General features: G+C 43.3%; 2 protein-coding genes across 6 annotated transcripts; one reads left to right on the top strand and one right to left on the bottom strand.

Annotated features, from left to right (window-relative positions):
- Window positions 1–2,879: 2,879 nt before the first annotated feature.
- Window positions 2,880–6,726, bottom strand: LOC112054472 (zinc finger protein 846). Of its 5 annotated transcripts, none has more exons than XM_052886143.1 (6): window positions 6,252–6,709; window positions 5,759–5,963; window positions 5,010–5,188; window positions 4,501–4,584; window positions 4,089–4,342; window positions 3,221–3,375 (listed from the first exon to the last, which is right to left on the bottom strand). In XM_052886143.1, the coding sequence occupies exons 1-6, from the start codon at window positions 6,517–6,519 to the stop codon at window positions 3,364–3,366; spliced, it is 1,002 nt and encodes a 333-aa protein (XP_052742103.1). In that variant the 5' UTR covers window positions 6,520–6,709; the 3' UTR covers window positions 3,221–3,363. The 5 variants fall into 5 exon arrangements, 4 of the variants coding, with proteins under 4 accessions (XP_052742104.1, XP_052742103.1, XP_052742101.1 ...); XM_052886142.1 differs by having other exon boundaries at window positions 3,240–3,375; window positions 4,072–4,342; window positions 6,252–6,712; XR_008251558.1 differs by having other exon boundaries at window positions 3,241–3,375; window positions 3,517–4,342; window positions 6,252–6,726.
- A 2,036-nt stretch (window positions 6,727–8,762) lies between these two features.
- LOC112054471 (bromodomain-containing protein 4-like) lies at window positions 8,763–12,176 on the top strand. The gene is made up of 2 exons (XM_024094264.2): window positions 8,763–9,061; window positions 9,716–12,176. Exons 1-2 carry the CDS (start codon window positions 9,047–9,049, stop codon window positions 11,393–11,395), a joined length of 1,695 nt encoding a protein of 564 aa, XP_023950032.2. The 5' UTR covers window positions 8,763–9,046; the 3' UTR covers window positions 11,396–12,176.
- The last annotated feature ends 1,071 nt before the right edge of the window (window positions 12,177–13,247 follow it).

The following is a 13,247-nucleotide window of genomic DNA, read 5'->3' on the forward strand; positions in this document are numbered from 1 at the left end:
CGCGCCGCCACGTGACCCCGCCATAATGTAGTTAGAAAAGAAAGAGAGAGTGTGCTGTGGACCACACGACTGAAGTAAAACTTCTTCAGCTCAACCTCTGAACGTCCGTACGCCTCACCTGATTAATTGTTTAACGCATTCACCAGCTTACCCCCAAGTCAGACGTGCGTGAAGAAGTTTTACTTAAAAAATGGCTTTATTTCAGCATTACGCCACACGTCACAATATCTCCCTTATGCTCTCGCAGGAGCACCCTGCGATGTGTGGCGTAACGTAGCGAAGGCGCCAGCTCAGTTATTTATTAGTGCGAATGTCGAACTCTGGAGCGGCCGCCCCGCGCCGACTTCGTGTAATCGAAGCGACCTGTGATGTTCTATTTAAGTCCGTAACCGTGTATATTGTTATCTTTATTATTTTTATACCTAGAGTTAAGAAAATTGTATTTAAGTTTCCTAATAAAGCGTTTCGTCAAATCTATTTCGTCGCACCATTGTCGTGGAATCGCTCGCCGGGGCGTGAAATTCGATTTCCACAAGGCGACGGGCGGCGGCCAGTGGGTGAAGGTCCGCTGAAATAGAAAACGGAGCGCTCTCGGGTCGTCGCCGCGCCGCCCGCGACCGTCGTCTGCGTCATACCTCTCCCATCAGCAAAAGCTCATGACCTATTATAAAATATCGGCTCAGCCATCACTGATCTTTAAACGTTTAGAACTCGATTGCTTCAAGGTTGCCAATCAATATAATCACAAATGTCAAACGAGAGTTGGAAATAAGAGCAGTGTCCGATACAAACTTCTTATGACGATTGCAGCAGCGATTGCCCAACAAACCGCTGACAAACAATGAACCGAGCCGAGGAGAAAATATTTGCCCCAATAACAGCGTTACATAGTAAATGTGAGGAAGTTGGGAAATGTAGGGAAGTGTTTACATAACGACAATCAATAACACTGACACTATTGAGCGTATGACAACACTCACAACAAAAGGCGCTAACGGTTTGTATAACAAATGAGGCGATTGTTCAAAATTAACAAACAAATCGTGATATAATTGCATACAAGTTACAACCCGATTTAAATATTTTAGTAATTTGGAAATCCTCATCATAATCTGCCGCGGTAATCGGTAGATAGGTATATCTTCATACCTATGATAGAGCCATTTACAGTCAATACCTACCTAAACAAAACTAGGCTCGCTCTTGCAATTACTTTAGATTCCACACCTACGAGTATCTATACCTACTTACTTATAGTTGATAATATATTGAATAATTACAAACAACAACGAATACATTTTTATTGCCTTTACAATAAAGTGGAGTATGAAATGAAACTCCTAAACTAAACTAGACAAGCTCATACCTGGACCGGTGTCTGCAGATAAGGAATTCAGACCACGGTAGTAGGTTTCAAGGCCAGATCTTCAATTATCCAAGTGTAGAACATATTTTTTTGATAATTTCCATAATTGGCTGCCGTACTTACTATTACGGCAGGAGCATGGGCTGGCAGACTTACGGCCTTCATAAAATAAAGTAAATGCAGGCTGTCAGCCTACCTATACATGTTTGAGCTGATATTAGAGCACAGAGCACCTATGGAGGTAAATGTCAGGACTTTGGGTTCAGTAATACAATGTGGAACTATATAATCCGGTATTAGATCACATCACAATCTCTTGCGGGCCGACATTTCCATCCTAGACTTCGGAGCATAGCGTGGTTATATATTAAAGCCAACGTTAAATATTGTTTAATAATCTTACATTAAAAGCATGTTTTCTTAAATGTATTTTTTAAACTCTAACTTAGTCGCGAATTAGTTTCAGTGCAGACTTCAAGCTCACGAAAAATAAACAAAAGTGACAACTCAATGTCCCAGCACTTTCTACTGCAAGTCAGGGTGGTACTGGCTCCACCTCGTGCTAACGTCACGCTTATTGCTGCGGCCACAAGGTCTAAGGTCGCGCGTCATGTCGACGAGTGACACGGGCGGCCATCGGCTCTGCAGACCTTGACCACTAATCATTTCGAATATTTCGCCAAATAATAGCTACTAATAAATAAAATTGAGGTGTCTGTCTGTGGTATTAAAACAACCGTGTTTTCTCAAGTGACGAGCTTATTTACAGTATAGAAAAAAAAAAAAAGGCTTTGAAAAAAATTTTGTCTGTCTGTCTGTTTGTTCGGGTAAACCGATAATAATAGGATACATTTGGAGATACAGGTTATTTAACAACAAGAGGCTAATTAATATCCAGCAGAAATCCACGATTCCCGCAGGATTTGTGGAAAACTGAATTTTAGTCTGAAGGCGTCCGCTACTTATAATAACTAGCCTACAATATATAGAAAATGCTGTTATAGAATAGTTCACTGTATCTATAGTATACTTAGTTGCTGAGACGTGGAAGGCCTTCTTTAAAGTATAAGGATTCATGAAAACACCAGCGGCTACATTTTTAAAAACATAAACATGGATTAAAATTCAAGCCAAGAGTTTTCAATATTTTCATACTGTTACTATCGCGTTAACATAAATGCGAATTTATATGGTCGAAACAGTTGTGCAGTTGTGCCAGTAGATGGCGCTGTTTTGTTCAGAAATACGCGTTTACGCTAACGTGATCGTCACAGTATCAAACTGCCATTAGGCCCTCAGTAGTGATTTACACTTTAATGTAAATTGAAGCTTAAATTTTAATCCATTTTTATGTTTTTAAAAAATGTAGCATCAATAAATATGGCCGAAGAGGTCGTGGATTGATTGAACAGTTCAAAGTTTGAACTGTTAGAACTTTTAAATGTTATGTGTTAATTTGGAAAGAGGAATGTCAGAGGAGTCAGCTGACGACACAAAATAAAAATAACAAATGCCAGTTTTAATTTAATTTATTCTTTGGTAATATAAATACACCAGCACATAACGCTTTTATGTAAAATTAGTCAATGTAATTTCTACATAAAGTACAAATACAAGGCAAGAAAGAGTTACAATTGTATGGAAAGTTTTTTAATCTAGCTAACAAATGTTAGTTGCATAAAATGTTGTCCCGCACTTTCGAATGGAATTTTAACCTTATTATGAAATTAAAAATGTTATTCTTAAACTTCTTATTATAATCTACATGTTGGAGCAGTTGTAAGCGAAAAATATAAGATTTCTTGCATTAGTGTGTCAGTAGGTATATGAGCATAGAAAAACGTGGAAAACTAACTTACTCACGTAAAGCGACATCTCGTGGCGGACGCTTATACTTTCTGCCTGAGCGTTTAGTTTCAAAGTTTTCACAAAACTAATCTTTAAGTACATTTTTTTCGATAAGTTTTTTCTCGTCAATAGGTTGTTTTCTTTACATTCTATGATGTTTTCTGAAAAGAAGAAAAAAAATATATTCAGGCTAATCTATCTATCACAGCACAATATAACTTTAATATTATTATAAAAATTATAAAAGATAATAATTATGAAGATATGATTTGCAAAGTCATATATTACGTTTTTTGGGTTACCTGTAGACATCAATGTTCCGATATTGTTAACATATTGAAACTCAACTGAACATAGCTACCAACTTTCAAATAGGAAACTACTCATTATGGAATAGTTATGAATTATTATATTTTTGAAGTGAATATTTTTTTCCGAACACTTGACTTGAGGAGTGAGTTTGGTGAATGCGTTACAAATAATAATCGGGCGAAGCGTGCTGCGCTACTGCGTGCGCCACCTACAGGCACAGTGAAACAGTGACTGTTATTTCAAACTACCAGTAGATGGCGTTTCCAGAGAACTTTAAAACAATCCTTTTTTGCGCATTACATGATGATGTGTGGGTCACAACCCACACATTATCATGTAAAATTATCAGGAGATAATTTTTGAAAGAACTTCTACTTAAGTCGTTTGGTCTACAGTACACATGTTTTTTGGATCGAAGTTCCTTATCGTGCGTCTGACTCTGACATCGACTCTGAGCGGAGGGGGCGAGACCGAAAAGTGTAATGGGACTTCTGCAAACGGTAAAAGATGGTAACGATTTGATTGTAACTCGTGCAGCAGTATACCAAGTGAGAGTGCGCACCAGGCCGTGGCGCTTGCGCAGGTGCTTGTTGAGCGACTGCTTGTGGCAGTAGCGCGCGGGGCACGCGGCGCAGGCGTGCGGGCGCGCGGGCGGCGCGTGCGTGCGCGCGTGCAGGCGGGCGGCGCGCGCGTCGGCGAAGCGGCGCGGGCAGGCGGCGCAGGCGTGCGCGCGCGGCGCGTGGGTGCGCGCGTGCGCCGCCAGCTTGTTGGTGGCGAAGCGCCGCCCGCACGTGGCGCACAGGTACGGCTTCACGCCTCGACACACACAACACAGCTCTGATTTAACACTACAACGAGTAACAATATGTTTGCCAGCAATATATGGCCTGGAATCAGTAACTGAGTAAGCATACAAAGAAGTAAAAAGATTTGTTAAATAAGTAAAATAAGAAATATGGTTCTGTAATACCCACCTGTATGCACTCTGATGTGATCACTCAGAATGTTCTTGCTGCCAAAACTCTTGCCGCACTCTGCACAGCTGTACGGGCGTTCTCCTGCAATGTATAGATAAAATAAAACTCCTTTGTGATAACATGTACAAAGGCTTGGACTTAATACAATATACAAGTTTTCTGTATGCCTGTGATGCATCAATGAAATCTATACTAATATTATAAAGCTGAAGAGTTTTTTTTGTTTGAATGCACTAAATTTAGGAACCACTGGTCCGATTTGCAAAATTCTTTTAGTATATAGCCCATTTATGAAGGAGATTTATATATTATCCTCATATTCCTACAGGAATGGGAACCATGCGGGTGAATCCGCGCGGCATCAGCTACAGTCTAATAATGGGTGATAGACATTCAGTGGAATCTAAAACATCGCACCATCATTTGTCCCATCGTCATTACGTGACTGCTCTATACCGCGATTCATTTATAGTTTCTGTACAGAACACACTGCCAATGTGACGCACCGTTGTGTCTCCTGATGTGGATGTTGAGGTTGGTGGCGGAGGTGAAGCTGCTGCCGCAGCCGGCGGCGGGGCACAGCCTGCGCGCGCCGGGCGAGCAGTGGCGCAGCGCCAGCACGCGCGTCAGCGTCGCCGCGCCGCACCGCGCGCACTGCCACTCGCGCTCGCCGCTGTGTCTCTTGCTGAACACGTCCATTTATACATCTCTATGAGACAATCATCTTAGCATTCCATGGATTCACAGTGCGGTTGATGGGTCCAATGTGTATCACAGGGAAAAACTCTGAGCAGAGCTGCTGTGGACTTGTGACCAGCACATATGTAAGGTTAAGATATATTTTCTCAATGAAATGTCTCAAATACTTGTTTCAGAGGCCAACTTTAACCCAAAGAAGTCATGCATTTGATCCCTGACTATTGGACTATAAATAATCCTAAACAGGTTTTTTTCATTTTATTAGAATTAAATTTTCTTAACTCATTGGGCATACACTTATCAACACTGAAGACATTTTGACCACATTATGTCATATGACAAAGACAAATCTTCTGAAACAACCTATCTGACAATTATCAGAAGGTGGTGAAATTAACCCTTAGATTTTTTGATTTCTAATAACATTGAAAAGTTGTTCTCCTTTATTAACAGGTGCTTTAATTTACTGATAGCTTTAACCTAGGTATTGCCACAAGTCTGACAACAGTCTCAAATATTGAGCAACTAATGTGGGCAGAGGATTTAAGATACTTACAGATGCAGTTTATAATTGAACTTCCTTGTGAATACTTTGCAGCACAACTGACACTTGTGTGTCGCAGACGTGCTCTGTGCACTCTTCAAGGGAACAGTATCCACACTTGGAGTTAAATTATCTTTGTTACACTTGGAAGTGTTCTTTGTGTTCAGTTCATCTGCATGTATGGAATAGTTGGCACTGCTGTCAAAGTCACAGGAATCTGAAATGTAGAGTTACAGCACATAATAAGTAAAAGGAATAAATTTAAAAAATACTATTAATATTAATGAGATTTAAGTCAGTAATTTATTTAGACCTTGGGACTTTGCATACTTTGCATTTGGGTACATTATTTTGTATCTTTAAATTGGGACAGCTGCCTCTTGAGTTTCCTTTTGGTCAGAAAATCTGATAGGATAGGAAAATCTAACAAAATATCTACGAATTTTTCTCCTACAGCGGTTTCCAGGTAAACAGTGTAACTTAGGTGTAGGGAACTATAACTCACCTTTGACATTTTGTTTGAATTGTTGAAACAATGCATTGGATCTTTTACATTTGTCCAAGAACACAACAAATACATTAAATTCTTCATAGCACTGTTCACAAATGGTCACCGGACCGCCATCGTCTATATGGAGATCTAGATTCGTATGGTTCACCAGTTTCTCGTGAATTGAACTTTCGTTTTCTTTTGTAAACAGCGAACGAGTATCAGTTTTCAGTTCAAAGCATATTCGACACACACTTGTGATATCTAAGGTGACTTTTTCCATGATTTGCTGAATAAACACCTACAAAAGTGGTATGTTTTTATCCGACTGCGTCAGAAGGAGGGTAATATTTTAGAGGTAGTTTTTATTTTTGTTTACTATGAAAACTGCAGTAACTTGACGAAAACAAACATTAGCAAAACATTAACATAACATAACTGTCAAATGTCAGTGTCAAACTCAAAAATGTCAATTTGATAAAACTAATGCACGTTTCGTTTCATGCATTGTTACAAGGAACATGTCCCAGATTTGTATCTTGTGTATGTATCCTAAGAATATGGGCCTTTTAATGAGTGTCATGCTAGCAAAACTAATTATTTTTTTGTAAGTAATAAAGTAAATATTATTCTTGTAACAAAAAAATTTAATCTAAACAAAATCCGTCCAGCCGTTTGGGCTTTATGGCGTGTCAAAGAAATGAACATACATACACAGGCTTGAAAAACATTCCTCCCCTCCTTCTGGCGCAGTCGGGTAATAAAAAAGGGTAAGGGTTTTATTTTGTAGCTTGAAGCTGCCGCAATATTCCAATGCGCGCCGATGTCAAGTTGTTAAAAAGGTATAGGTAATTAATTAGCTCGAATATTAACCGGTATCCTAGACAGACTGAGTGAGAGTGAGAGAGTATTACGTCCAGACTCCAGGCTGCTGAATTGTAATCTCGAATTAAATCCACTGAATATTTCATTGTCCAACCCAGGAGCTCATGATCTGAAGCCGCATAGGCTAACCACAGGACCACCGCCGCGGTTACCAACATGCCGATTGCCGATACAAAGACAGGTGTTTTTGTGACCCAGCTCGTCCGGGGAAGTAGGTTTATACTATCGCCATGTTTATGCCAAGCAAAATTGCTATATTCCTGCCTAAAGGCGCGTTTGGAAGCCTCGTAACTTTAATTAAAAGTGTTTAAATTTTTCGTATCACCCTATAGCCTGACCTGACGTTCGAAAAGTGCTTGCAAACTGAGCCTAGTTTAAAAAATGAATGAATTAAGGAATTAATGAAATGAATTTTGACTTTGACTTTAAAGTACCTACACAATATTGTGTCATGCACATTGCACATTAAGATACCTACCCTCAACTACGAAGTACAGACCTCGGATTGATTGGTAAATACAGGACGGTAATTTGTAGGACGTGTTGCTCTGTAAGCGATGGTTTTCTACTTGTCCTCGATGGGTCATCATCTGCTTAGTTTATCAATTATTACAATAGGAAAAAGTGCATTACATAACATTATTAACCTAAACAGTTGAATGCTCAAGTACGAGTAGGAAGGTACTTACATAGCCCCGTAAGCCAGCAATAAACCTATTTTCCCCGCGTGTGACGTAACAGCAGAACATTAGAAGCATTGTGACATCGCGTCCGACTGACAGAAGTAGCGGCGGGCGGCAGGAGCCAGTGATAGCGAAAACGAAGGAAAGTAATGCGTGTATTTGGTAACCGCGCGCGGCGAGCATAGCGATGGGCTGCACACGGGGCCGCTGCCAGGCTTCACTGCTCTCTTTATTACTCGCCCAAAGAAAATAAGGAAAATATTAATTTAAAAATTGTGCCATACTAAACACTTTAACACTATTAAAGCACATATTATAATGTGCCCATTTGGGACTAACTTACTAAGCATCAGAACTCCAATAAATTGTTTTATGTTCAGCACAACTCTGAAAGAGGCTCCAACTCATGAGCTCAACATTGTGCTTACATCTACCAAACAAATAGGTACATATACTTATCATTATGGTGTACCCACACACAGGGTGGTCGAACCGAAGTTTGGCGGTCAGTATGTTAAAGCTGTCCTATTTTTAGCCATTACTTGTAGCTGCGGATAGCCCAGCCTAATACTTTTTCATTGCCCAACTATTGTCGTTTTTGGAGGCCGTCGTCACACTTGCGCGGTTTTTACAGATTACTACTTGGAAAACTCCAAGTAGTAATCTGTAAAAACCGCGCGAAAATCGGGAGATTAGCGTAAACTAACGGATCAAGTATTCTGTACCATTAAGTGTACCATTGTTACAATGGTAGGTACACCTAACCTTAAATTGGGAAGGTAACCCGACGCTTAACATATCAATCAACTAGCCATCGAAGTCTCTCAGACAAGTCTTGTATTAATGCAACGAGTCGATCCGTCCCTGTACCGAGTGGTACAATTTTCTCTCTATTACGTTCTTGATCGATTGGTATGCGATCACTCGCACGTGTTACACGGATGACGGCAGCGCCCTACGTGAGCGTTTTTGACAATCGAAAGAAACCAAAATATACTTTCCCCCGACGTGATAAAGTAACCATTCCATCGTCAGCTCCGTAGCACGATCCTCGCGGTGGCGGTTCGTTTAGGAACGGTCGAAAGCCGCAAGGGGGAGGCTCGTTACGTCCGGAACCACGGAGTGAAACTTGGACGTCGGCTACATACTAATTGGCGCAGTATTAAGTTATAAGTATGGGTGGAGGCGGAAGATACTACTGGTTTTTGGAAGATCGTCGCGCCGACCGGGCGACCGCGAGACATGAGGTTGACAGCTGTAAGTACTGGCGGAGTGCAGTGGGGCGGTGCAGTGATGTGTTGTGAAGTGATGCTCAGTGAGGCTTGTCAAAGCTAACCAGAAAATAAGATTTATTAAAAGTTGTGCATAGTATTATGGCTTAAAAGCACTTGTTATTTTATAAAAGCTCAAGGTTGATCATGGCTCTATATACATCCCGACGTAAGTACGGTGGGCAGCTATGGCATTTGGACCATAGTGACATTGGGAGGAGCTAGAAACCTTCAATTTTATATTAACCGGCGATTTTCGAACAGTCCCCATCGAGCTACGTAAGTGACTGGACATACTCGTATCTCATAGAAGTCCAAAAAATTACGTTTTACCTTGCCCAATTGAAAACCTGGACTTTTGAAACCTGTTCTCAAAGCCACCGTGATAGCTGAGTGAGGGCTGACCAACTTGCTGCTTTTATGAAATCACCAAAGTCTGACCATCACAAGTTCTAGGTCTAGGATCGGACAGTTAGGATTAGTTGTAATTACAAAACTTTAAAAGTAGATAGGTAGATAACGTTCCGACTGCTTCGTCCATTAGTTTTCCGCGCTATCTATCTATTTTAAAGATCAAATAACCGTAATTCGGTCGTAATCTCGGTACAAATCAGTCGGTACAACCAATAATGTGTTTCAGATCGTGTTGCTGGTGAGCGCGAGCTTATGGGCTGCGGCCGCCGATGTCGCTCACATCAAAGGAGCGAAGACGAGGCTTCTGGGCCGCCTGGCGGGCAAGCACCACAAGCGCGGCATCCTGTCTGCCGTACCCCCGTTCAAGCTCGGCCACGACATCCCTGTCATCACTCATTCCGTCGTGAAACCTTTAGTCGTTTCGTACCCACCCACGGCCTCCGTCGCAGCCGTCAAGATACCCGTGACAGGACCCCACGGTCCTCCTTACCCGGTGCCCGTGGGCCATAGAGTCCCAGGTCTGCCTCACCCGCACTACGGTCTCAAGTTCCCTCACCATAAATATGCAGTGAAACCGGATCACTATTTCCACCACCACCACCACCACATCGCTGCGAGGCCGGTGGTGCACGCGGTGCCTGCTCCCTTGCCGCCAGCCCCAGTGGCCCACGTCGCGCCCGTGCTACCGGCTCCTCCGCCGACGGTGGCCGTAGTAAACGCACCCGCTCCTCCCCCGCCAGTCCCGGTATTTCCCGCACAGCCTGTGCCCGTGCCTGCGCCTCCTGTGCCATTAATTCAGGACCATTTGCACCTGAAACCTTTCCTTCCCGCCGCTACAATACCTCTTCCACAAACGCCCATCCCCGCTCCGCTGCTGCCTTTGAGTCATCCTTTCCCTTACATAATCCGTCCCGGCGGGGCCGTGCAGACGTCCGTTTTCGCCACGTACCCTCGATATCCATTTCTGAACAGCTACCAAGCTCCACTGATACCCTTAGCACCCGCGCCCGCCGTTCCATCTTTTCATCAAGTACCGCTAGAACTCCCACACGTCCATCCATACCACGTGCTGCCACAGGCCGGCGGCCACGCAGTCGTCGACCACCACGCTCCTCCCGTCGCAGTAGAGCAGGCGGCGCACTTTCATTCGACAGCATTAGCCCCGCAGCCCCACTTAGATTTGCACCCGACCCCGGAGGCCGTCCCTCAAGCCGGTTTCCACCTTCACTCGACTCAAGTCCCGCAGGCCGTCCCCTTGCAACCGACGCAGCCCGTCCCCGTGGAGCACGACGGCTGGTCGCCGGTGGCGCCCACGCCGCATGACGCGGGCGAGGCGCACTACCCGCAGCAGCATTTCAGCCAAGAGCAGGGCACGCAGATCTACGAGCAGCACACACAGAGCCAGCACCACGACTACCAGCAGCAGCTGCATCTGATCCAGCAGCAACTGGAACAGGCGCAGTACGAACAGAGTGTGCAGCAGCAACACCAGCAGCAGCCGGCGCCGGAGTACGGCGTGCCGCACCAGCCCGCGTCGGAGTACGCTCAGACAAACGACTACTCGCAGCAGGGGCAAGATTTCGGCCAGCATCAGCAGGATTTTTCTCTCGCTCAGAACTACGCCCAGCACGCTCAAGACTTGGTTCATCACGCTCAGGATTTCGCTCAGCATGGCGCGGATTTCTCAACGCACGGCCAGGACTTCGCTCAGCACGGCCAAGACTATGCGCAGAACGGACAGGACTTCAACCAGAACAACTACAACGTAGCCTTGGGCCAGGAGTACGGCGCGCCGCACCAGGGGGTCGAAGGCCGAAGTTCAGACGAGGGTGACCAGCAGTACCACAACCACATCCCGCTCGGTTTGCAACCCCCCATCGACCGGCCGCTCGATCACTTTCATTAGTTACACATATGTATAGTTCGTACGAATAACTTGACCGGGCCGACTACGTCACTATACTTTCAAGTTCCGTGCACAGGGGCTTTACCACAATCTCGTATATCCGTAACGATTCCATAATGTTCGACATCTTGTACCCTGAGGGCCATTAAGCTTATTGCAAGATTGTTTCGTGTAGCGATTTTGGACGTCCTCCACCATTTCATTCAATAATTGAGGTATCACTAACGCTTGGACAGATATCATGATGGTTTAGTAAAAGTTTGTGGTGCGCCCTCTGCCGGGCAGGAGGGCGCCGGGCCCACTCGTAGACATAGCGATACTTTGGTTGCATTTACTCGATATCGCTACCTCGATAAATATTTTATGTGATAGTTTTTTTAAATAAAATGTTAGTATATTATGTACCATGTGTCAATGACATATATCGTGAAAAATACATATTATCGACCAATATGACGCGCTATTGGTCGACATTTGTCTTTTTTTCTTCACGAGATAAGTATGTCGTGCATCCACTGGGATGTTACCGCTCGTATGTATTTGGCTAATGACTTAATCACCATAGAACATTAGTATTTGCAAAGTGCACCGCACACGAAGAATAAAGTTTAAGAAAATTGTAAATATTATGTTTTCTGTTAGCGGTAGACGTATGCATGATGGTAGTCTACTTCAATTGTACAAATTGCCTAATTTTTTTTATATTTTACTAGTATTATTAACATAGCACTAAGTTTATTTATTGTAAAAACACGTTTTTAATAAAAAATATTAAAACTTTTTTTATTCTTTACAAGTTATCCCTTGACTACATTCTCACCTGATAGTAAGTGATGATGCAATCTAAGATGGAAGCGCGCTAACTTGTTAGGAAGAGGATGAAATGCACACGCCTGTCAGTTTCTACACGACATCTTACCGGAACACTAAATCGCTTGGTGGTACATTCTTGCCGGCAGGCTGGCCTCCCACTAGCCAGACCAAGAAAACCTCAGTCGGCCCAGCCGGGGATCGAACCCAGGATCTCCGTCTTGTGAATCCACCGCACATACCACTGCGTTACGTCATGCAGTGCGTCATGCAGTGTGTCGTCATGTCGTGTTTTATTGTTTAAATCGCGTGCGTTGCGAAAACTCTTGATGATAGAATAAAATAATGACTAGGTACGACTTTGCAGAACACATCATTATCTTCAAAAAATGTCGCGACAGCGCAACTAATAAAGCAATGACGAAATAAAGCAGGAAGGTAGTATATGGTTAGCAGACGTTACGCTAAGAACGGACGAAGTCGCAGGTGTCCACTAGTTTAAAATAAATCTCAAGTGTGAGGCAGCGACTGGCCCCAAAGAATAGGCCACACGTGCTTGTACTGAGCCTACAGCTGCGAATGGTCTGCATTTTTGCACACATTGCGAGCTACGACCGGCCGAAGTATGTTGCACCTACTGGTAACTATCTAGCTCTACCAGTTGGTATAGATTGACTGATAACTTTTTTTAATTGCCATATATTGTTTTAGTGATCAATATCCAACCCAACCTCATTGTTTCATAGCTGACACAGGTTTCGAACCCAAGGCCGATTCGAGGACGCAGTCTAACCACTGGACATTAGACATTTGCGACCTACAAAATATGTAGACTCCGGCAAGTGAGTTGAACCAAAATGGCGGTCATCTGTACTGGCGGATACAGTTATTCACCAAAGTGTTCAACTCTGTGGTTGCCCAGTACAGTAAAGATGTCAAATAATTGAAAATTTTATACGCGACTGTAATGAAGTGAACGTGTTGCCATGGTTACTCGTCCGTCGTCGCTAATATACGAAATTTGTGATAGAATCAAGATAAA

This window comes from Bicyclus anynana, chromosome 16 (assembly GCF_947172395.1).
Source record: "Bicyclus anynana chromosome 16, ilBicAnyn1.1, whole genome shotgun sequence".
Classification (NCBI taxonomy): domain Eukaryota; kingdom Metazoa; phylum Arthropoda; class Insecta; order Lepidoptera; family Nymphalidae; genus Bicyclus; species Bicyclus anynana.